The sequence below is a fragment of the Lupinus angustifolius genome, chromosome LG08, assembly GCF_001865875.1.
Source record: "Lupinus angustifolius cultivar Tanjil chromosome LG08, LupAngTanjil_v1.0, whole genome shotgun sequence".
Classification (NCBI taxonomy): Eukaryota; Viridiplantae; Streptophyta; class Magnoliopsida; order Fabales; family Fabaceae; genus Lupinus; species Lupinus angustifolius.
Window position 1 is genome coordinate 23,164,501 of NC_032016.1, and position 23,268 is coordinate 23,187,768.

General features: G+C 32.4%; 4 protein-coding genes across 5 annotated transcripts; 2 read left to right on the forward strand and 2 right to left on the reverse strand.

Annotated features, from left to right (window-relative positions):
- On the forward strand, positions 634 to 1,881 carry LOC109353665 (stress-response A/B barrel domain-containing protein At5g22580-like). Its single transcript, XM_019596011.1, has 2 exons — positions 634 to 1,104; positions 1,462 to 1,881. The coding sequence occupies exons 1-2, from the start codon at positions 986 to 988 to the stop codon at positions 1,664 to 1,666; spliced, it is 324 nt and encodes a 107-aa protein (XP_019451556.1). The 5' UTR covers positions 634 to 985; the 3' UTR covers positions 1,667 to 1,881.
- Positions 3,125 to 4,136, forward strand: LOC109353696. Its single transcript, XM_019596051.1, is given in 3 exon segments — positions 3,125 to 3,260; positions 3,262 to 3,790; positions 3,920 to 4,136. Coding segments are annotated over 3 exon segments (678 nt in total). The 5' UTR covers positions 3,125 to 3,236; the 3' UTR covers positions 4,045 to 4,136.
- On the reverse strand, positions 10,893 to 13,305 carry LOC109353379. Its single transcript, XM_019595620.1, has 2 exons — positions 12,203 to 13,305; positions 10,893 to 11,197 (listed from the first exon to the last, which is right to left on the reverse strand). The coding sequence occupies exons 1-2, from the start codon at positions 13,134 to 13,136 to the stop codon at positions 11,025 to 11,027; spliced, it is 1,107 nt and encodes a 368-aa protein (XP_019451165.1). The 5' UTR covers positions 13,137 to 13,305; the 3' UTR covers positions 10,893 to 11,024.
- On the reverse strand, positions 20,230 to 22,281 carry LOC109353415 (probable ribosome biogenesis protein RLP24). 2 transcript variants are annotated; one of them, XM_019595678.1, is made up of 5 exons: positions 22,200 to 22,281; positions 21,797 to 21,906; positions 20,950 to 21,063; positions 20,725 to 20,861; positions 20,230 to 20,626 (listed from the first exon to the last, which is right to left on the reverse strand). In XM_019595678.1, the coding sequence occupies exons 2-5, from the start codon at positions 21,875 to 21,877 to the stop codon at positions 20,458 to 20,460; spliced, it is 501 nt and encodes a 166-aa protein (XP_019451223.1). In that variant the 5' UTR covers positions 21,878 to 21,906; positions 22,200 to 22,281; the 3' UTR covers positions 20,230 to 20,457. The 2 variants fall into 2 exon arrangements, with proteins under 2 accessions (XP_019451223.1, XP_019451224.1); XM_019595679.1 differs by having other exon boundaries at positions 22,171 to 22,235.

Consider the following 23,268-nt stretch of genomic DNA (forward strand, 5'->3'; position numbering starts at 1 on the left):
TTGTCAGATGAACAAAGTCTTTTCCTCCTTGAATATAGATCAAGTAGGGTTTCTGAACGAAAGGTAAATTACACAACTATTCAAAAGGACAGTGTCGGTGATTATGAAATTTTATAAAAGAAGTTACACTATCATGTGGTGTATTTTTTTTCCCTTCTAAAAAATCAATGTGAATCGAATATTCACTGAATCACTGGTCCTTTGTTTTCAACTTTGATTACATATTATTAGGGCTACTTTTCAATAAGAAATTTTTAAAAATGACAGATTAAGGTGAGAAGTGACATGATTTAAAAGAATAATTAGTGTATTTTAAAGTAAAATAAAAACTATATTAATATTTGAATAAAATAGCCTGAACTGCAAGTTCTAACCTTCAGAAATTGTATCAGTGGATGTAAATATTAGATAACATTTTCTATTCCCCTAGGATTCCTTAACGATAAGACACATCATCATGTCATATATATACACATATATTAAAGTTCAGTAATTTACCTTGGTAATGCACATGGCAAGGACATGGAGAAAAATCCAGCATATCTGCTTAAGCAATATAGAAAGAAAAAAACTACTGAAAAGGGCATGCCTGCCATATATATTATATTATATACTCTGAATTAGGCCAACCCATAATTCAAACTTCTAGATAGAAAGGCTCTTATTCATGTGCAATGACAAATATTACTATAGGAAGGACATAAGAAGTTGCACACTGTGCATGAAACAAAGTATCACCTTTCCTAAAATTAAGCTGTAAATGCTGTCTCCTATAACTTTTTTTTGGGGTAATTGATTATCACCTTGTGTGAAATGGGTCATGACTCGTGAGGATCTGACATTAGTACACACCTAGGGACTGTGATTGTTGACGACCAAATTTTGCATATTAATTATTATAAGTTTTTGTGTCCATATATATATTAGTGTACTAGTAACTTGTATTGCTTCATATGTGTTAGTGTAATATTTCTAAGTTGTAACCATGGGGGCATTCAATCACTATGTAATTGTTAAGTTCAAAGATGGTGTAGCAGTTGAAGAGATTGTCCAAGGGTTGGAGAAAATGGTCTCAGGGATTGACCAAGTCAAGTCCTTTGAATGGTATGTTTTTACTTTGCTTCAACTCAACCTACTATATATTAGTCGCTTAACCGAAAATGAGGGTGGGACAATTTTCTATTACCCGACTAAAGTCATGTTCTTTCCTTTAACATAAAGACCTTGGTTTGTGCATTTATATGTTTGGTTACCTTAATTGGAAGAGGAAGTAGTTCTAGACTTCAATAGCACAAGCTAATTTTATGATATAGTAAATAAAGCACAACCAACTTAAAGATTGTATAGAATTCTTAGTTTCAAGTTTGACCCATGTAGCAGACAAGTTTTTGGTTGTTAGTGTTTTTGTGTAAACAAACCTAGCATAGTTACTATTATATATGCTTGTATTTGTCTTAACAGGGGAAAGGACATTGAAAACCATGAGATGCTGAGGCAAGGTTTCACTCATGCATTCTTGATGAGATTCAATGGGAAAGAGGACTTCAATGCATTTCAGACTCACCAAGATCATATTGAGTTCGCCAAAATATTTTCACCTGCTGTTGAGAACATTGTGGTGCTGGATTTCCCATCCAATCTTGTCAAAGCACCTGCACCAGCATGATCATGGAAGATGTTCAACCAATTAAAGTTTTCTTTGAAGTGTATGCTTAAGTGTGCATTGGTTATTTGTAGTATGTTATGAGTTGTTTCTACCATTTTTCATGTAATTTCAACTTTATATGCTATTTTTCCTTCTAATTTTGGAATGTTTAGGAGTTAGTATTAGGTAATACTAATTCTCTCCCAAATTCTACTACATTCTGATCTGTACCAGCACATTTTCTTGGCCTCAAATCTCCTAAGGTAAAAGACATCCAACCACCCACGAGCGGAAATAAAAATGGGTAACCCAATGCACGAGACTCTTACCTAATAAGCTTCGGGAAGAGTAGATGTATAAGGCGTGATGGTCCAAAGGTAAAACATGCACAATTGTAATACCCAAAAATCAAAAAGCTTACCTTCACTTAATTTTGTTGCTTTGGACTTGAAATAATGATTTTTAATAAGAACAAAATAGAGCCCTTTAGTATTTTTGTTTTCTGGTTGGTTTTTGAGGAGGGAGTGTAATTTCCTAAAAATATAATCTTCTAAGGTACTTATTTCTATGTTCTTTGGATAAAAATTTTCCTTGTATATATTTGATTTGGTCTAAACTGTCTAGGATTTATTTTTTTGGCTCCTTGAGTGTGACTACTTAAGAATGAAAAACTCTTACTCACTTTGAAAACCTTCTAAATAGGCCTTCTGTAAACAACAGTAGCATCTACCTTTTGGCTTCTTGATTAATAAATTGAACGATTCAGAGTTACAGCTAATAGTTACTGTGAGAGAATATCATCATTTACTTTGCCATAAAAAATCTTAACATGGAAACAACTTTAGGAGTGTATGGGGTGGAAAGGAATGATTGTTAATGGTGGTCAAAAGAATTTGAATGATGCATACCCTGATGAACCATGGGAAATAATTAATAATTAACAATACTTTATGAAGGATGACCACGAAAGTTCCATCCCAAGTCAAAAAGGGATGACAAATCATAAAAAAGATTGATCTTTTAAGCCCAAAGATTGCCAAAAGCAATGTCACCTTTTTCTAGTGAAAGTAAAAAGAAGGAGAAGACCAATGAGTCATTGGTCTAGTGGTACAAGGTCATGCTAAATTCTAAGAAAGATCAAAAAGTTAATGATTCGATTTTTAGGAGTGACACTTGTTGGGAAATGTAACTACGAACCAGAAAGGGAATAATTCCTTATCCAAAAGGTGAGATATCCTTGATAGTACAAAAAAGGAAGAAAAAGAAAAGTAATTGATTCAACATAGGACCAACTTGGAAATCAATTTGGATGTATTGATTTCTTAACCTTCTAACATTATGCCTTCCTATCTAGTATATTCCTGAAAGAAATCCAACAAGATTCAAAACATTGAGAAAACATTTACCTTACATTGATCTTGAAACCATTCAAGAAACAACATTTCCTTCATTCTTTGCTCATGTTCAATGTCATATTAGGCTCTTCTATAGCCCATCATAATCATAAAAATAACTGTGAGAATTTCAGAACTCAAACACATTCCTTGAATCAAAATTCTTCTATATCTTCACTATTAGAGAGCATCACTCTATGCAGATCTCAAAATCTCTACTTTAAAACATCCCTTGGCCTTTTCCAAGTTTCTTCAGTTAACTATAATGCTAGAGTACTAACAATCTCACACTCATCTTGTTCTTCTTCTCTCCAATATGTTTCTCCTCTGGCTGTCACAGCCGGTTTCCCTTCTCCTCCACAACCCAACTCGCTTATTCTCTTCAACTGCTCAAGCATAAGAGATTCCATTTCACCATTCATGCAAAACTGCAGATACTCATATAAATGTGGTTCTCCTTCTTCACCACCTTATAGGATTCATCAGCAAGAGAAAAGTCCTTATTCATGTTTAGTTGCTAAAGATTTGTTAAAATTGGATAAGGATTTTCATCCTGAACAATTGAACTGCTCTCACTATAGCTGGATACATAGAAGCTCCTCAAATGATGGAGATTATGAAGGATATAAGTTAGGAACAAGGATTTCTTTTGATATGACAGATCATGTACCAGATATTTGTAAGGATTGTAAAAGGATTAATGGAAGTTGTGGTGCTGGATTGAAGTGTTTATGCCATGCAAAAGAGTGCAGTAAGTAACTAAGTACCTTTATCTTTGACATGCATAATATTTTTATTTTGCTTCCATTTTAATATATAAGGAAAACATGAAATTGTTTGGTGATTCTCTGACTCAGTGACTTTGATGATAATTTTGCAGCAGATAAGGTCATCAACAAGGCCAAGTCCATAAAATCTACTGGTAGTGTTTTTCTCTCTTTATTTTGTTTCCTTAGTTTAGTAGCCTTCTTAATGCATGATTATTTTCTTCATGCATATATGTAAATGATTTCTAAGCAAGCAGATTGAAACTTAGTAATGGAACCTGAAATGATCTGTAAAATTTCTGTCACAACTACCTCTTAATGTCCCAATCAAACTGATTGCAAACAAATAAAGGTAATTTAAATGCCATGTGTTAGTTTTTATGTTAATCGGTCGATAACCAAGATAAAATTTGGTCGAATGTTTATAATATGAATATAAGGGACATGATATTATCTTTTATCTCTACACTATTATTCACTGCACAATTTCTGCTTATACAGTTAATCATATGAGTTTTTGTTAAAAACAATTTAGAAATTCCATTAATATACATTATCATCAGATTATTATTTTTAACAACTTTTGTTAAAAAATTGAAAGCGGTAGACCTTATTGGCAGTATTATATCTTAACTTGTTAACTTTTATTAGTAAATAAAAGAGCGATGATGTTGTCAACCTCAATCCAACTCACGAATGGATATGAAGGAAATGCAGATGTGGGATACAGTCCTACTGTCCTACACAAACCTACATATATCATTTTTCTATATACCTTATTGCTCGTATTTATACACAGTTAATATATTATATATTATTCATTTGAATTACTTATATTTAAAAGTCATCAATAATAATAAAATATGAATAGTTCAAAATATATAGGATCTGAAACCACACACCATGACATGCAAGGATCTGGTTTGTTACTTCTCAATTACACTTCAAGAGGTACCTCTAATAAACACATTCCAATAGTTCAAAATGTATAGGATCTCAGAATGAAGTGAATTATTATCGTTATTATAGTGATAGGATAACTGTATGAGTAAAGAAGATGATGATTATGGTTTATAAGGATACCGAAATTTGAAGAAAACTGAGTATGGAGTTAGGAATAGAGGAAAAAACATTATGGAAAATGTATAACATGGATGGGTCCAAAATTTAAATTTTGGGTCCAAAGTATTTACACCCGGATAAAATAGACCTATAAACATGTCAGCCTCAACCTAATTTATTGTTTGTTACATGCTTTTGTTAGAAATAACTAGTTAGTTAGTTTCTTTTTAAAGATAGTTTTTGAAAGTTAGTTGGTAGTTGGTTATGAACTTACTATAAATAACTTGTGCATTGTGTTTGTTGAATAACAAGATCATTTTCATTGTTGAACTCTTTTCTACTAATTCTTCATCTCTTTAACTTATTCTTCTTCTTCTCAAAACTCTAAATCTCCACTTCTCTATTACTCAGCCTCATGGCTTCTTCATCTCCTTCTTTTTCTTCCTAGTCTTCTTGTTGTTTTAGGCAGAGAGTGAACTCAAGTTCCTCCAACAAATTGGTATCAAGAGCTCAAGTGAGATCCTATGCACTCTATCCCCTCCAATTTCATTCTTCTGCTTTCTTTAGATGGGGCACACAAGCACAAGTTTTCCAGCTAGCCTACCTATCCTCGATGGCAAAAATTGGAATAGATGGAGCATTCAAATGAGGGCAATCACGGGGTTTCAAGAAATCTCAGAAATTGTTGAGCTTGGTTACCCTCAACTTGAGGCAAATTCAATAGAACAACAAAGATTGGCACACAAGGAGAACAAAATGAAGGATTGTAAAGTCATGTGTCTTCTACGTCAGTGTGTTGATGAAGCATACTTTGAGAAGATTGCTTCAGTACAATCTTCACAAGAGGCATGGCAAATCTTAGAGAAATGTAACAAGGGAGCAGAACAATTGAAGAAAGTTAGACTCCAAACCATGAGGCGCTAATATGAATTGATGCAGATGGAGGTGAATGAAAAGGTTGTTCAGTTCTTTAACAGGATCATCTGTTTTACAAACCAGATGAAGGCTTGTGGTGAAGCCATAGCTGATCAAGCCATTGTCAAAAAGATCCTAAGAACTCTTACCCCAAATTTTGATCATATAGTTGTTGTTATTGAAGAATAAAAAAGACTTGAAGATTTGAAGCTAGAAGATCTTCAGGGCTCCCTCGAGGCTCATAAGCAAAGACTCATTGAGAGATCAACTGATAAAGTCAGTCAAGCATTACAAGCTCAGACTTACAAGAAGGGAAGACACTTTGGTAAGAATAGTGAAAGAAACCGAGGAAGGGGGATAGACTACGGGGGAAGAACTCAAGCATTTATGGACTTCAAGATCAAGAAAGCACCGATCTTGATCAAGCATCAACCTACTCAAAGAGAGGAGGCGGTAGCAGTTGGAGGGGATGAAAGAATAAAGTAGACAGAAAAAGAGTGAAGTGTTTCAATTATAGTAAATTGGGCCACTTCTCTTATGAATGCCAAACACAACCAAGATACTTTGATGCTCACATGGTGAAGGAAGATAATATCTATGCTGATGATGATTCACCCATCTTGCTAATGATGACAACAAGCCAAGGCAATAGTAGTGAAGAAATATGGTATATGGACTCTAGGTGCTCAAATCACATGACAGGCCATAGAGAGTGACAAGCCAAAACAAAGGAAATGGTCCTTGGTTTGCCTTCAATTCAGATACCAAAGAAGATCTGTGATAGCTACCAGATTAGAAAGCAACCAAGATCATCCTTTAGCAAATTCACTGCTTCAAGGGCTACTAATCTTCTACACATTGTCTATTATGATGTTTGTGGTCCCTTTGAGGTTCCCTCACTTGGTGGAAATAGATATTTTGTCACATTTGTTGATGACTTCAACAGAAAGATCTGGCTCTACTTGATCAAGCTCAAGAGTGATGTGTTTGGTATATTCAACACCTTCAAGTGCATGGTTGAGAAACAATCATAAAAATCAATCAAGGTGCTGAGAACTGATGGAGTGGTGAATTCACTTCTAAAGAATTCGAGTTGTTTTGCACTGAGAAAGGAATTATGCATGACGTGATTGCACCTTATACCCCTCAACATAATGGAATAGATGAAAGAAGGAATAAAACCATTCTTAACATGATTAGGAGCATGCTAAAGTTTAGAAATTTAACACATGGCTTATGGGGTGAGGCTGCAACAATAGCAACATATGTTCTTAATCTTTATCCAACAAAGAAACTTGAATCTAAAGTGCCTGAGGAAGTCTGGTCTGGTAGGAAACCCTCAATTACACACTTTAGAGTCTTTAGATCAGCTTGCTACTGATGCATCCCTGACCAGAAAAGAAGAAAGTTGGATGACAAGAGTGAGTTGTTGATCTTTGTAGGCTATCATTCCACAAGATCTTATAAACTACTCAATCCCAAGACTAATCAAGTCTTATTCAATAGGGATGTGCACTTCAATGAATCAAGCACTTAGACTGAAAAACAGAATATGGCAGAACCTGTAATTCAAGTTCCCCTGGAATGGAATCCAAGTGACTTCTTAGCATAGAAGATCTGAATTCAAGTGGAATAGAGCCTCAATCAGAAGCTGGAATTGATGATAGTGAAGCAAACAGGCCCTCTAGAATGAGAAACCTACCAGCCAGACTAAGAGATTGTGAAATCCTACCTGATAACGCGATCGTAAATGAAGGTGAGCTAGTTTAGTATCTGCACTATTTGCAGATACTGAACCTATCACAGTTGAAGAAGCCCTTAATAAGAAAGTATAGAAGAAAGCTATGGAGGAAGATTTGAGGTCCATTGTCAAGAATGAGACCTGGGAGTTGGTTAAGCTTCCAAATGATCCAAAACCAATTTCAGTAAGATGGGTTTTTAAACAAAACTGAAACCAAATGGCTCCATTAGCAAGTATAAAACAAGATTAGTAGCAAAGGGCTTTATGCAGAAGGAAGGTGTGGATTTCTCTGAGGTTTTTGCTCCTATGGCCAGACTTGAGACATTTAGCTTAATAATTGCTCTAGCAACCAAGAGTAATTGGAAGATGTGGCAACTTGATGTGAAGTCAGCCTTTCTTAATGGCTCACTAATTGAGAAGGTTTACATAAAGAAACCCCTGGATTTGTGATCAGAGGTAGTGAGGACAAAGTCTATAGATTGAAGAAGGCTTTGTATGGATTGAGACAAGCTCCAAAAGCTTGGAATAGAAGGATTGATGCTTTCTTCTTAAAAGCAAGATTCAGGAAATGTGATGTTGAACATGATGTCTATGTTAAGTGCACAAGCAACAACCATGTTCTCATCATTTGTCTGTATGTAGATGACCTCCTGATTACATAAAGCAATTCAGATGGAGTTGAGTTGATCAAGCAAAACCTGAAATCAGAGATTGAAATTTCTGGTCTAGGAAGGTTGTCTTACTTCCTAGGCATAGAGTTTAGACAGATTGAAGGAGGAATTCTTATGCACCAAAGAAAGTACATACAAGATGTCCTAAAGAAGTTCAACATGGTTAATTGTAACTCAGCTGAGACACCAGCAGAGCCAAACCTAAAACTGGACAGAGGAAACACTGAACCTACTATAGATGACACTGAGTTTAGACAAATGGTTGGCTGCTTGAGATTCATTTTCCATACCAGACCTGAAATCTCATTCAATGTTGGATTGGTAAGTAGATTTATGAGTGATCCTAGGAAGCCTCATCTCATAGCAGCCAAGAAAATTCTAAGGTATCTTAGTGGTACACTTGATTTTGGAGTCTTCTTCTCCAATAAACCAGAAAAATGCAGGCTACAACTCTCTGCATACTCTGATTCAGATTGGTCTAGGGATTTGATTGAGAGAAAGATCACTATGGGCTATGTTTTCACATTGAGTGGTTCACTAGTGTCATGGTGCTCAAAGAAGCAGAAAATTGTTGCTCTCTCTACATGTGAAGTTGAGTATGTTTCAGCTTGTCATGCTGCTTGTCAAGCCTTGTGGTTGAGTTCTTTACTTGAAGAGTTGATGGTTGGGTTTGAAGGCAATGTGGAGCTTGTTGTTGATAACAAATTAGACATTAACTTGGCTAAGAATCCGGCTGGCCATGGCAGAAGCAAGCATATAGAAAGGAAGTATCACTACCTTAGAGATCAAGTAGAAAAAGGCAAGATATGTTTGAAATATTGCAAAACTGAATTGCAAGTTGCTGATGTGATGACAAAACCGGTTAAAGTTGATAGATTTAGAATGTTGAGAAGGTTATTGTGTGTGATTTGCTTGTAACAAGAGATTTAGAATTAAGGGGGAGTGTTAGAAATAACTAGTTAGTTAGTTTCCTTTTAAAGATAGTTTTTGAAAGTTAGTTGGTAGTTAGTTGTGAACTTACTATAAATAGTTTGTGCATTGTGTTTGTTGAATAACAAGATCATTTTCATTGTTGAACTCTTTTCTACTAATTCTTCAACTCTTTAACTCATTCTTCTTCTTCTCAAAACTCCAAATCTCCACTTCTCTATTACTCAGCCTCACGGCTTCTTCATCTCCTTCTTCTTCTTCCTAGTCTTCTTGTTGTTTTAGGCAGAGAATAAACTCAAGTTCCTCCAACAATTTTTTCATTCTTGATTTTAACATATCTATGGAAAAAATAATTTAGTCTTACTTCAAAACATGTTAGGGGACTAGAATTAATGTCAAATTTGTATAATTGAGAAATTTTTCTAAATTAAGAGACTAAATTGATGCTATTTTTTTACAACATTAGATTTTGTTTTTAAATCAGTGTGAGACTAAATTAAAGTCCAAATTCTTTAAATGAAATTAATAATACTTGTATCTTTGGGGAAACAAGTAGAGATCTACTGATTAAGTTTTCTGCTTTCTTAAGGAAATTACCCATCATTATTTTCCAATTTTACTTAAGGTAATGTGACACCCATGATTTGAATGAAACAAGGGTAAAAAGGAAAGGACAACATTTAAAATTAACAAATTAAATGATTGTACAAAGTCACTGTTAAAGATTTTCTATAATTTATTTTGATGCTAAGAGCAGAGCTCAAATTCAAATCTCAACTACTACAACTTGCTGAAAGTAGAAAAATGTGCACCAAACCAGAATGATCATGTAAGATTGTAGTTTCATACATGATAAACTTTGACCCTAAGTCTGATATGTTAGAACTAGTCTAATAACTAATAAGGAAATCAGTTTAATTGCAAGTCAACAATATGGTTATCAGAATATATAAGAGGAAAAAATGAATGGATTGATATTATACACGATACTGTATGAGTTTTGTATACTGTTATTGTATCATTCACTATTTATTTTTAATTATCGTTGACTATTAAAAAAAACAATACAAATTAATAGTGAACAATACTGATTGTATATAAATTTTTATATTAATAATGCATAAATATCAAACATTTTTAGTAATGCCAATCATTTTCTACTTTAAAGATGATAACAAACCTAACTTGCATAGATTTTTCCAAGAGTAGTGGAGTGGCTAATACTCAACATTTGAAAAATAGCAAAGACTAAATCAATGAGTATGATTCTGTTAACCTACACATTGATAATGATTAACCAACACTTAATTTAATAAGCTTGCACAGTCTTCTTAAGAGTATGTAAGAGTTTTAATAACTACTGAAAGTAACATCCACCAAACAAAACCTAACATGCAAAAGCAGTTATAAGAGCTGTAGTAAGATGCTATATCTCTTGATTTCTCCTTGCCACCATCATAACATAACATGTAAAGCATAGTAGAATCTTACCTTAGTTAAGAAATAATTGTACCCTCAGTCAAAAAGAAAAGTGAATATAATTTAAAGATGAAACTATGATGGTACACTTAAGGAGTTGAGATCCTCTCCTATATTGGATAGGTCAAGTACAGGAATATATGACCCAAATTTATTTGATGATTTAAAAATAAACTTTAATTAAAAATAATTTAAAATCTAAGTCATTAAAACTTTTTAAATAATACATGTTGTAATTCCATCCAATACCGAACTCTCATATAATAAAGAGGATCCAGATTAACCATACATCTTTACACTTTTATACAACATAATTTTGCACTTACTCTGACAAAGGATAAAGCAGAATAGTAGCAAAAGCATGGAAATTAAAATTGTTTTATTGATGCTCATATGTATTAAGAGACGTGGAGATTATATCTAAAGCAGAAATGTCTCAATTTTCCATATATATAGAACTACAATCATTGTTTTTGCCAATGCTATAGCTATTACCATGCCATGAACCACAGTGTTTGGCAGTGATTTTTGTTTCTGGCAGTGAACTTTGAGAAATGGAGGGACCAAGTAGTCATAAACACATGTCAAGGCATCTCAGGACAGAGGAATAGACTATCATAGGCAATCAAAGGTTCCACCATACCAGTAAAGACAAACTGATTATTTAAAATGTTTAATACTTTTATATCAAAGTTATTTTCTTACTAAAGTTAATTCATATGATTAAATGCTCTATAAATTCCTAAAGGCTTGATTATATTTTAAACTGATATGAAAGTAAATGGCACATAAGTCTTCCCTACTTGCCTTCATTGGTGGATGATTATTATTAAAAAACACTTTATATATATAGAAAGATTACAGTTACAAACGAAATTCTAAACAGCAAAGGAGAATAGTGGTAAAGATATTGATCATTCAATTATCCAATCAACAACCATGGCAATCAAAATCTTTAGCAAGTTTTCCTTGACATCCATGTAATCATCCTAAAAGCTTGTTTAGGCACCATTTTTCTTCAAAAGAAAGAAATAATTAAAACCAAAATTTATAAACAATCTGGACATTTTTATTTTTATCCATGAAGCCACACTCATGTTCCTAGAGATTTAAGGTTGTACTAAAACTCTTCCAACCAAATACCTGTTACTTAAAGTATGTCTCACCATAATAATAATAAAGTAAAAATAGACCCAAAAAATAAAATAAAAATTAAACTTTTTAATTGTAATGGCATGTTTTTATTAACACCAAACATGAAATGGAACATGTTTTGAGATGGTAGATCTCTTTTTAACTCTTGTACTCTAGTAACTTTCAAAGAATTGAATGAATCAATTCTACACCTGTCACACAAGTAAAACAAGAAAAAGCAGAGAAACAAAAGACTAACAATAGCTAATTGTTCAGTTAAAACTCATAACTCTGAAGTCCTAAATCATTGTTGTTTCTCTTTTCTATGATTAAAACATATAGAATGGGTAAGTATCCTTTCATGGCAAGACTACAAGAGGGGGGAAGATAAAAAAACTAAATAGATAAAGAAAAAAGGTGGTAAGAAAAAGTAGGATGAACACATTTCCCTTATGAACACTTACAAGCATAGATCAACAAGGAGAATTCAACTCGATCTTTATCTTTATGTGCAGTCTTTTCCTCTAACCACAATCTACTATCCAAACCACTCCTAGTTCTGAACATGAACACTGCATAGCCATTAGAAGAAGCAGGGTTGAAGAACCAATCATGAACATCCCAAAGCAAATCAACCAACAACCCATCAACAAAAATTGTTTGGTTACCCCTAAAATTCCATTGCAGCCTCTTCACACGGATCACAGTTTTCTTATCAATGCAAACAGATAGAACTGGTGAAGATGATGAGTTCATTAACCCTCCTCCTTCATTCTCAACACTGCACCTTAGCATCACATCATGGAATGTTCCAGTGTCACAGAATTGCGCCTTGGTTGTGTAAAGTGTGTTGCCAGAACAATGTTCTCTTCTTGATAAAAGAGAAACTTTAGCAACATGGTTGGTGCTGGTTTTGAACTTCTTGAAAAATGCTTCTTCTGCTATGTTATCACCAATAACAAGTCCTATTTCTGAATCAACCATAACCACTACATAAAACCCTTCAACAGGTTCAGGTCCAGCTTCATATTTTGCATTTGAGAGGTCCCAGAAGACTTCAACTTTTGAATCATCACATAATTCAAGCAATTTGCTACCTTTTTTCTTCCTGAAAAACCTTGAATTTGTGTTGAGTCTAAAGGGTGCTGAAGCTGAAGGGTCATGATTATTATCACCAAAGCTTATGCTGAATCCTTGGTTGGAATGACTCTTACACCAAGTAACAGTGATCAAGAGTTGTTTGAGGTTGAAGAGGACAAGTTTGTAGACATTGGAAACTGAGTTTTGAGTTGAAGGTACAAGGCTTGGAGAGATACAAGCGTTTTTTGAATAGGTAGAACATGAAGAACGAGACACATTTACTGAGTTCTCGCTGAAACATGAAACTATGTCTCTCATTTTGAATAAAAAAATGTTGTTGATTACAAAGATCAGAACTTTATGGAGAAACGGGTGAAGGGTCCTTTTTGTTTTTGGGATTCTATCAAGAAATCACGAGGATGAAGGCTAGACAATTCGATTTTCTGACAGCTCCATTGCCATTTATCATGTCACACACACTCTAATATCTTATTTGAAAAAATGTATGAGTATCAACATGTAGAGTGGTATAAAGCTCAGCTAGATCATGAGTATGACCAAAATGTTAAGGGTTCGATTACTATGAACAAAACATGACACCCCAAATGAGATAAGTTGGAAAATATATATAAGTTTTATACACTGTCAATACATAATACTCAATCATCATTGAATTAAAAAGTAATACAAATAATTTAAAAAATGGAAAGAAAAAGAGTTAAAAAAAATTGAACCTTTGGATCACTATTTGTGACACGATCCAGTTTTTCTTTTCCTTTTAATTTGTGTACATGGTACTTGGTGATTAAGAACAGCAATTAAGGATAACCAAAAAAAGAAGAACAGCAATTAAGTAGAAAATGTTATGAGTGAGTTATTAGGTGCATGCGTGAATGTCCGTGCCATGGGACAAATATTAAGAATACTTAATAGGAACAAGTGTTTATTGGAAAATGATTTATTGAATACTATTTATTAAGCATTTGTAAGTGTTTATTAATAATACCATAAAGTTTCAGTTTCGTTGGAACGCTCTACTAGGTGTCATATTGTGATTCAAACTCTTATCTTTCAATGTGAGTCTCACACCTCACTTCAACCATAAATTTCTATACTAGTTTGGTAAACAAAATTAAAGACACTTGAAAGAGATAGTGAAACTATATATGCTAAATTTATCCAAGGACCCATTAGCTTGAATCAAACTCACAAAAAATTGGTAGAGATTTGAGAGCTTTTTTAAGTTGCCTTCATAAATTGAGGGGTTCCTTACATTGGGGGACCATTATATTGAAGAAAATGTGATGGGATAGATATGTTGTTACTTTTTCTTTCTTTCGGGTGCCAAAAAATACTTTACCCCTTTCTTGTAATAACCAACAAAATGAAAAGTGAAGTGGGGAAGGCATGAATATCTGACACTAAACGTTGGCCCACAAAATAAATTTAGCTAGTAGATCCACTTACTCCAACACAAACTTATTTTCAAACTCAGTAAACAATATATATAATATAATATATATATATATACCACAGTTAATATAGTTATTTTTTTTTTAAAAGTTAACAATAATAAAAGAGTTTAAAATCTTTGCATTATCAATGTAAAAAATTTTACACAATCGACACATCATTCACCATTGATCTGTATGACATTTGTTTGAGAATGAATGTTAATTAACATACGAATTATAAATGCTGATAATATAAAAAATATTTACACTGTCAATATATATATTAAATTCATAATAAAATATGAATAGTAGATAATGCATCATACAATTAATATATACATATTTTTCTCTTTAGTAAAATGTGGCATAATTCATTAAAATGAAGTGGGGAATAATATTATAAGAGCTATAGAATCTTATGACTTTGTCTAATTAATTATCACCATCTATTGACATTCAAAGATAATAAAATTCAGAATAAGGCATAAAGTATTTAATGTCATTTTAGAGGAGTGTGAATATTTTAATTGGTTCTGGTCAACTTGTTACATAATTCAATATAAAATAATGAAAATATCATGTGGTTGCAGTTGGGAAAGAAAAGAATTATTATAGTTTTGGTCAACAGATCCAATTTCAATCCTCTTACCCTCATTCATCACTTTAGTATTGTACATAGTACAGTAGTTTTGTCCAACCAAACCAGAACATCATTAATTTGTGAATTTTGTAGTAACATAAATAAAAGAGCATTAAAGGTTGAGAGAGTGAAAGAAAAGAAGGGGAACAATTAGAATAACTTACAAAAATGAAGTTGTTCTTAATCTTATTCTTAACAAAATAAAATATTTTTATTATATTCTCTGCTGTATTATTCTTATTTTTTGTTATTAAATAAGAACTATTTTGATTATTCTTAGTCAAAGGAAATTGAGGAAAAAAATAGATGTTGGAGACAAAAATAAATATTATGTGACCCAAGTATGAATAAGAATAATTTGACCATTGTGAGAAAAAATAGATATTATTATTGTTTCATATAGAATTATAATAAATTATAAAATAATATGTGAGAGTTAAATAAAAATGAAGATTGTGGTTGATGTATGAGATGCTCTTAGCTTGCATGTTTTCATTTCAAGTTTAACTGGCTCGTACAAAATAAACAAAAAGGAGCAAAACAATCTTCTAAGCCTTGCTGTTAAAGAACATACATCTTTGTAACTTTATATAATTTAAATCACAATATATAAAAGGTGAATGATAGAATGCAGCTTCCTATGAATTTCCTGAGTTATAAGAAGGAATGCTAACTTTTCTTTTATTTTCTTTTCATGGCCACTTTTATCTTTCCCTAACAAAGTAGAATACAAAACAAATCCCTTCCAAAATTATAATAAGTCTCACTCTTAAGCATTTGATCTTAACCACCAAGGTAGCTGGAATTGACAAAGATTTGTTTTCATTTAAGTTACCAAGAATTCCTTTAGCCTTTTTGTTTAGTTAAACTTGTAGGCCATATATCTAGCTTATTCTATCATTTTCTTAAATCTTTACTTTTGTAAAGTTTATGGTGGTTGCTAGTAATAGAGACTAGAGATCCATTTGCAGGAATTGATGAATCAGTTCTACATGTTAATTGTTAACTAATCATAATCCATGCATGATGTATCACAAACTTCTACCGTTAAAGACAATAACTTTAACTTGTATGTGACACAATTCACTTTATTCTAGAGAGTTCAATTCTGGTGTTTTCTTCTTTCTCTTTTGATGCTTAACATTAGTTACATTAAGATTCCTAAAGGATGATATATACAACTAAACGCAACGTGAGGGTGACAATTCAAAAGGGCATGCAAAATGGAATCCAACTGAAAAGAAAATCTTGTGTCTTTTGCCTTATAGAATACCAAGAAATTCTTTCGAACCAAAATGCCTATGGGGGCATCTTTTACTGACAAAGTTGATCAAATTTCATTTGAATTTTCTTAACTTCTTGATGAAACTTGAAGCAACCATGTTACCAAATATTTATAGATCGACCAATTGGACCACCCAGCTAGCTCATGAATTTGCCTTTTTTCCTCTCTACTTTTTATCACTGTCCTCTAGTGATTTCAACTTCAAACAGTGTTATATTTATTCCAAAATGCAATACTGATATTATGCTTAAATATGCTGCATATGATAATGATAAAGGGACGCGTTTTATTAAGAAAAAAACTATAACATGTTTTATTGACAAAAATAGCTTTGCAAAATTTCTTTTTCCAAATGTCTAAAACTGTCTTATATCAGAGGAATAAGCTATTTCATGGACTGTACAATATAATACACTGAATAATCCAATTTTGGCTTTAGATTTAACATTTATGGCTGATATTCAAGTACTGAACTTATCCTAGATTATTAATATTTTAAGTCACTTGGACCTTAGGGAGTACATATTCATTTAAATGAACTTGGGTTTTAAATATGGTATTCAATTATATAGATGTATGCTTAACAGCAGTGACTTCTACTAAGGACCACATTCTTTCATGGAGAAGGATTTTCAGGTGTAGTTGCAGGTACAAAACAAAGTGACTAGTGGTTAGTATCATAATTTTTGGTACTACCAAGGGTATCTCTTACTCTTTGGGTAAGAAACTACTCCCTTTCGGGGGTGACTGCTCCTCCCAACAAGTGTCGTTCACAGGAATTGAATCCTAGACCTTTTAGTCATCCTGAGGATCTAATGGAACCTTATAGACCATAATTTAGAAAACTAATTGAAATACACATGTTTATATATGATGTCTATGTTATATAAAAGTAAAATTTGGAGAAGAACAGATGCAAAATGAACTTTTTCTGCTTTCAGTAATAAATAAGTACTAAGCATTTCTTCAGTTATACGTTTGTCAGGAGGATATTATCATGTGATTTTTGTACTTAACAATAATTTCTGATAAAGGAACACGAGGGGGGAAACTGAAGGAGATTAAATCAATAGTATCAGCTGGCAAGTAAACTAAAAAAAGTTAGTAATAACAATTGTTTTCCTTTAATAATAAGAGCAACCATGTTCTAACACCTTTTTCTCATACCCTTTTTTATATTTACTTTTAAGCCATTGTTCATCTATCTACTATTGTTTGTAAGAAAAACTGTTCATTATTGTTGAAAAAGAATATGTATGATTTAAGATCGCGCTATATCTTTAGAATGATTAAAAAATTAATGATTTGATTCCTCGAAATGACATTTATTGAGAGGGACAGTCACACATTTCAAAGGGATTAGTTATTTATCTAAAAGATGAGAATACCTTCAGTAGTATAAAAAATGAAATATAATGAAAAACAGTCTTATATACCATTGAATAATATTTGATACCTAATTACTGGACACACCATGTAAGGCGAAATCTTAGCATGGTCTCGTACCAATAGTCTCAAATACATTCGTTTGGATAATCATTACATATTAAAATTATAAGAATTTATTTAAAATCAACATTTTGAATATATGGGGATTCTAGAAAAATTAAAGTGCAAGTATGTATAAAATAATGTGAAACTAGTAAAAAATGTGCATAAGATGATGTTAGATAGCATCATTCTAATTATGATACGTGATGATGACAAGAGCTTAAGGTCTTTGTTATGGCTCATGGATAAGAGATTAAGCTGAATTAAGTAGTTGTAGGTAGGCATCATCCTACAACTAACTTATGAGTGAGTTTAAATTTGGCCCTTGACTTTCTTTTATTGAAATATTCAATGAAGGGATAGAAGAATGATATTTGATTATAGAAATCATAGACAAAGTCAATAAACCTACATTCTTTATTATTTTTTCTATTTTCTTTACAATTAAACAATTCCTAACCAAGATTTCATGTCATTCTCCTCCAAAGATGAGTAAAAAAATGCGATGTGCTGATGTACATGAATAATTAATGAATATTTGTTTCAAAGAGAATTAAGAAGCATCATCAAAAAGATTTTGATTGGATTTTGTAATGCTCTTTCGAAGTTTGGTGAACAGTCCATTTTCTTGCTGACAGAAACTTACATTATTACATTTAATTATTTGATGACAACGACAATTGATCATCTTACTTCCCTCAAATTCTTCTGTCAGCGTGAAAGAAAAATTATATTTCATATCTGTCTGCAATATAACAAACCAGGAATGGATCAAATGATATATTTAATGTAAGGAATTAATTGGGGTATATGACTATCCATTTTGACAAATGTCGCTTATATGAATCGAACCCTGGATTTTTTGGTCATTTTAGAAATATAGCAGAGCCTTATACTACTGGACCAACACACTTAATCATTATAGTTGACTTGCAAGCTAAGTCATATTATCACTTTTTATATTATTATTACTAGCGAGTACAGGCACGCTGTACTTCGTGTCTACCGGTTCAATATTGTATAGTACAATATATTTAATTTGTATATATTTAATTTTTTATAATTAGAATATACTTATTATATTCGGTATACTATATATTATAATTTTTGTGTGTTTATGATAGTATTTAGTTTAAGATTAGAGATGTGGTTAATTAATATTTTGATGGTGGTTAATTAGGATTATATGGTTTTTTGTAAAAATTAAATAATATGAAGGGTAAAATAGGAAGTAAAAATTATATCATGATAAAAATTATCCATGTTTTGGCTTTATATATAATATAAATAAATTATTATAAGATTTGTTGACATCCCAACAATAATATGCAGTATACACTAAATTTGATATGTAATACGAAAGGTAAACCAATAAACCATGAGAGTAAGGTTATGAGTAATACTACTAGGATAATACATCCGAAAATCTACAGTTACAGCTAACTTTTACACACAACCAATAAACCATGAGAGTAAGGTCTTGAAAGAGATAGTGAAGAGAATGAAATGACTGTAACTATTATAAAAGAGATAGTAAATAGAATGGAATGACAGTAACTATTATAAAAGAGATAGAATAAATTAAGAAAATAAAATACATAAGTAATACAAATATACACATCAATTGTATTTTCTAATCTATATGTCATTACCTTAATGCTAAGGGTGAGTAGTCGGTCCTACCGCTCACTCGATACGATCTAATCATAATCGGGTTTGAATAAGGTCGGGTCTGATCGAGTTTAGGGTCGGGTTTGGATTCCAAAAATAGACTCAGTCAATTTTTAGGTCAGGTAGGGACCAAGCATGACCCGATCCGTCCCATCCTAGGGTCACTCACTCGTCATGTTTGTATGTGTTTTTATTCAAATTTGTATAGAGTAATGATACATTTTTAATCGAAAGTATCATTTATTCTTTAATTTTTTTCATAACATATAGATTAATAATATATATACATATATCATTTTATATAACAAACTACATTCATAATAAATAAATAATATTGAGAAGTCTTTATTTAAAATGAGTATGCATTATATTTAATCGAGTTTAGGGTCAGGTTTAAAGGCTGACTCAATCGCTATTTAAGGTCGGGTTAAATTCGGGTCTAGGGCCGGGTCCAGATTCAAAAAAGTAACCCAATAAATATTTAGAATCGGGTAAATACAAGCCTTAACCCGCCCATGCTGACCCCTACTTAATGCGGTTATAAAGAGAGAGAGAGAGAGGGGGGGAATAGTGAATTGAAAGTACAAGCTAAACATATGAGAAATAATCGTCTCAGAGAATAGGTGAAGGAAAAACGAAATAAAGTTATTCGCTTAAATTATGTTATTTTTTATCTGAGAAAAATCAAACATCATGTGTTGCAAGTTTTGATTTCAGCAAGTAGTCATAGAATGACTGCATTTTCAAGCATCAAGTATTCAGAATTATAGTTTCCCAAGCATGAAGTATCCTACCGTGTAATTGATTTGAGAATATCAGATTGAATATTCATGAACATGACAATTCTACTGCATCAAAAGAGAATTCAAGTATGGGAAAGTTTTTTTGATTTGCTTTGTCTGATAGTTCACTATCCCATAGGATCATTATACAAACACAAAATCACTAACATATTCTTGAAGGCCAAAACTTTTGTCTCAAAAGCACATCACTCACATTACTGATCAACAAATCGGGACCTTATAAGCTCTACCAGATCAAAGTCTGCCACAAACATCAAACTTAAAAGTAAAGGGGGGAAATAGTCCGGCATTAACATCACTCTTCCATGCGATTCTCCGATTGTTGTTGGGAAACACTGACCACAATCTTTGGTAGAGTGAGAGACTGATCCTGTTGAAAAACAGAAGGAGCTTTGACCAAACTGATGCTCTGCTCCAATTCCTTAGCTGCCTCCATCTGCAGCTTCTGCTTCTTGCCTTTCATCCTATAGGAATGGTAGGTTTGACAAAATGTTAGTAGAGAACAAAAAGAAAACACTTGTAAAGCTTTCTGCTGTAACTAGAAATGGAATCAAAGAATTACCTATTCTTATGGTGTCTCTCCTCCCTGCCGACTCTGATCTTATCAATCTTAGGAATGGCCTTGAGAACATTCTCAGTAAGATTCCTGTCATATCTCTCAGGCCTGTTTCGCTTTCTCTCAAACTCAAAGGTTGAATCCTAAAACAACATACAATTGTCAGTTTCTCCATGAAAAGAGAGTAACCAACACACATACAAGAAAGAGATAAAAGGGAATTTCATTTACCTGTGTCATATCCTTTCCATGCACCCGCCTATATGCCTTAGTCCATTTTACTTTCCGAGGGTTTCTCTTCATTTTAAAGTTCTTGTGACACTTGGATCTACAAAATCGAAAAATCTGCAACAACAGTCATCAGAAACCCGAACCACATATATGCCATGTGAAGTGAACCTATGACCATAAATAGCCACTTAACATTCTTGATATTAAGTGAAGTTTAAATAGAAAAATATATAAACTTCGTGAACTTGATATATCTGATCTAAGCAATCAAATCAAGCAGGGACTCCAGGAGACACAAAACTACAGAATCTACGTATACATCATGGGAGAATAAGCAAGAACGTGGAAATCTCAGAGTACAATGCAAATGACTTTTCCTTCTCGACTAAAGTTACACTGTATAGCTTCAGAAAGTAGCTAGGAACTAAGCCTGTCTTTCATAAATCATAATGAGTGTAACATACATGACACCAGAGGAAGAAGGGTAGAACAACATCAACTTGGTGACTCCTTTTACCTGACAACTTGTCACTTCCACAGTTCCATGGAGATCTCATTACTCAAGTTGGTTCAGATAAGCTTCTATTACGATAATTAGATTGCCAAAACTAATTTAGTTTACACACATAAAAACTCACACTAATATATTATGGTGACAATACATATAACCTCAATTGCTGCTAATTAGCAATTATAATTTAAATATTATACAATAAACTAGTAAAACTAGTTTGTACAAAATATTTTCCCCTCGATAGACAACTAAACCTACCTTCAGTCATTGTTCAACATCTAGAACACTATGACAATTTTTAAAGGAAATAATGAAGTAGTTTTTTTATTTTACCTTAGCATCATTACGAACAAATTGGATTCCATGTCCAGGGTATACCGTTGAAGAACAGAACCAGCATTTCTCCAATCTCATTGCTTCTCCAGACTAGAAGCAACACTTCACTACAACAAAATAGTCCCAAAAAATGATAAACTATTCAATATTATTGCCATAGTCCCTCGAAGAATACAAATTAAGGAGCAAATATTGTTAATTTGAAGTGTAATTGTGAATCATATAAGAAAAGCAAACTGAACGCTTATCAATTATATATCGAAGACAGGAATATATACACCATATAAGTGAACAAACATAAAGTATTAGATCCTATTTCTTTCTCTCAATAACTAAATAAGGGATAACATCAAAAGAATTCAGTAGAAAACCTAAAATTCTTTGAAGGTAGAGAAGGAACCTGAAGCAACGTGGGTGTGCTCGTTGAAGATACTCGAGTTTTTCTTTTTCTTTTTGGTTGGTAACGTATTCAATGTCTATTTACTTAGGGTTCCAGATAAAATTACAGAAAAATTGAATATTGTAGTGGGCCTGGCTCTATTTCGAGTTATGGGCTACAAGGCTCCAACAACTATAAATAGGCTTTGCCTTCCTCAAGATCTAATATCAGAATCCAGTGGAGTGAGATTGTATTTATGCCTTATAACTTGGATTCAGATTCATAATTAAAGCTTCAAAGTAGGTATCAACATCAATTTAAACACTTCTTTGCTTAGGGATCAGAATATATTTATCAGTATTCTGGTCCACTATGTTGTCCCACCATCTGACCAGGAAAAAAGCACCCAAAAGCCCTTGGCACCAGTTCAAGTATCCCAATCCATGTTCCTCCTCTGATCAATAATAAAATCCAATCAATTATTGGATTGAATATTATGATAGGGTATCATGATTTTGTCACTCATGACTCAATTTGAAAGTCTGAATTCTAACTAAATGTTATATTTATATGGAATAAAGTAGAATACTCTCTGATCTTTAATAAGATTATTTTAGTAGTTTTGTGTAAATTAAGAATGTGTTTAATATTATGAATAAATTACATTGACATCCTTTCAATTTTAGTGAAATTATACAAATCGTTCATTCATTTTTTACACATGCAAAACTCCTGATTTATACACATACATTATATTGGTTGTCATTGCATGATAAATAAGTGTGATATTTTAAATAAAAAAATTAAAAATGATGATAAATGTAATTAAATTAAACAAAATATAATATATTATGGAGACAAATCCAAATAATATACGAGTCAATACATTTTCATTATTTTTGGTACCAAATGCATCAATGATTCTAATAAAATATTATTTAAATCACTCTTATACTATTTTGTAATGAACAAAAAATAATGAAAATACAAGTAAATTGAAATACTTGTCTCTCCATTAATAGAGAGGATCTCTATATGTCTTCATTTCTATAGTCGATCAGATCTTAGTTTCTATAGAATATCAAAATTA

Bases quoted from the DNA above. Each gene is read 5' to 3' on its own strand.
- LOC109353665 (XM_019596011.1), top strand. From the start codon at position 986: ATGGGGGCATTCAATCACTATGTAATTGTTAAGTTCAAAGATGGTGTA. The intron at 1,105-1,461 runs GTATGTTTTTAC...TTGTCTTAACAG, and splicing joins CAAGTCAAGTCCTTTGAATG to GGGAAAGGACATTGAAAACC.
- LOC109353379 (XM_019595620.1), bottom strand. From the start codon at position 13,136: ATGAGAGACATAGTTTCATGTTTCAGCGAGAACTCAGTAAATGTGTCT. The intron at 11,198-12,202 runs GTAAGTGTTCAT...CTCTGTCCTGAG, and splicing joins CTCCTTGTTGATCTATGCTT to ATGCCTTGACATGTGTTTAT.
- LOC109353415 (XM_019595678.1), bottom strand. From the start codon at position 21,877: ATGAGATTGGAGAAATGCTGGTTCTGTTCTTCAACGGTATACCCTGGA. The intron at 21,064-21,796 runs GTAAAATAAAAA...CTGTTGTTGCAG, and splicing joins TTGTTCGTAATGATGCTAAG to ATTTTTCGATTTTGTAGATC. The intron at 20,627-20,724 runs GTAATTCTTTGA...CCATTCCTATAG, and splicing joins GAGAGACACCATAAGAATAG to GATGAAAGGCAAGAAGCAGA.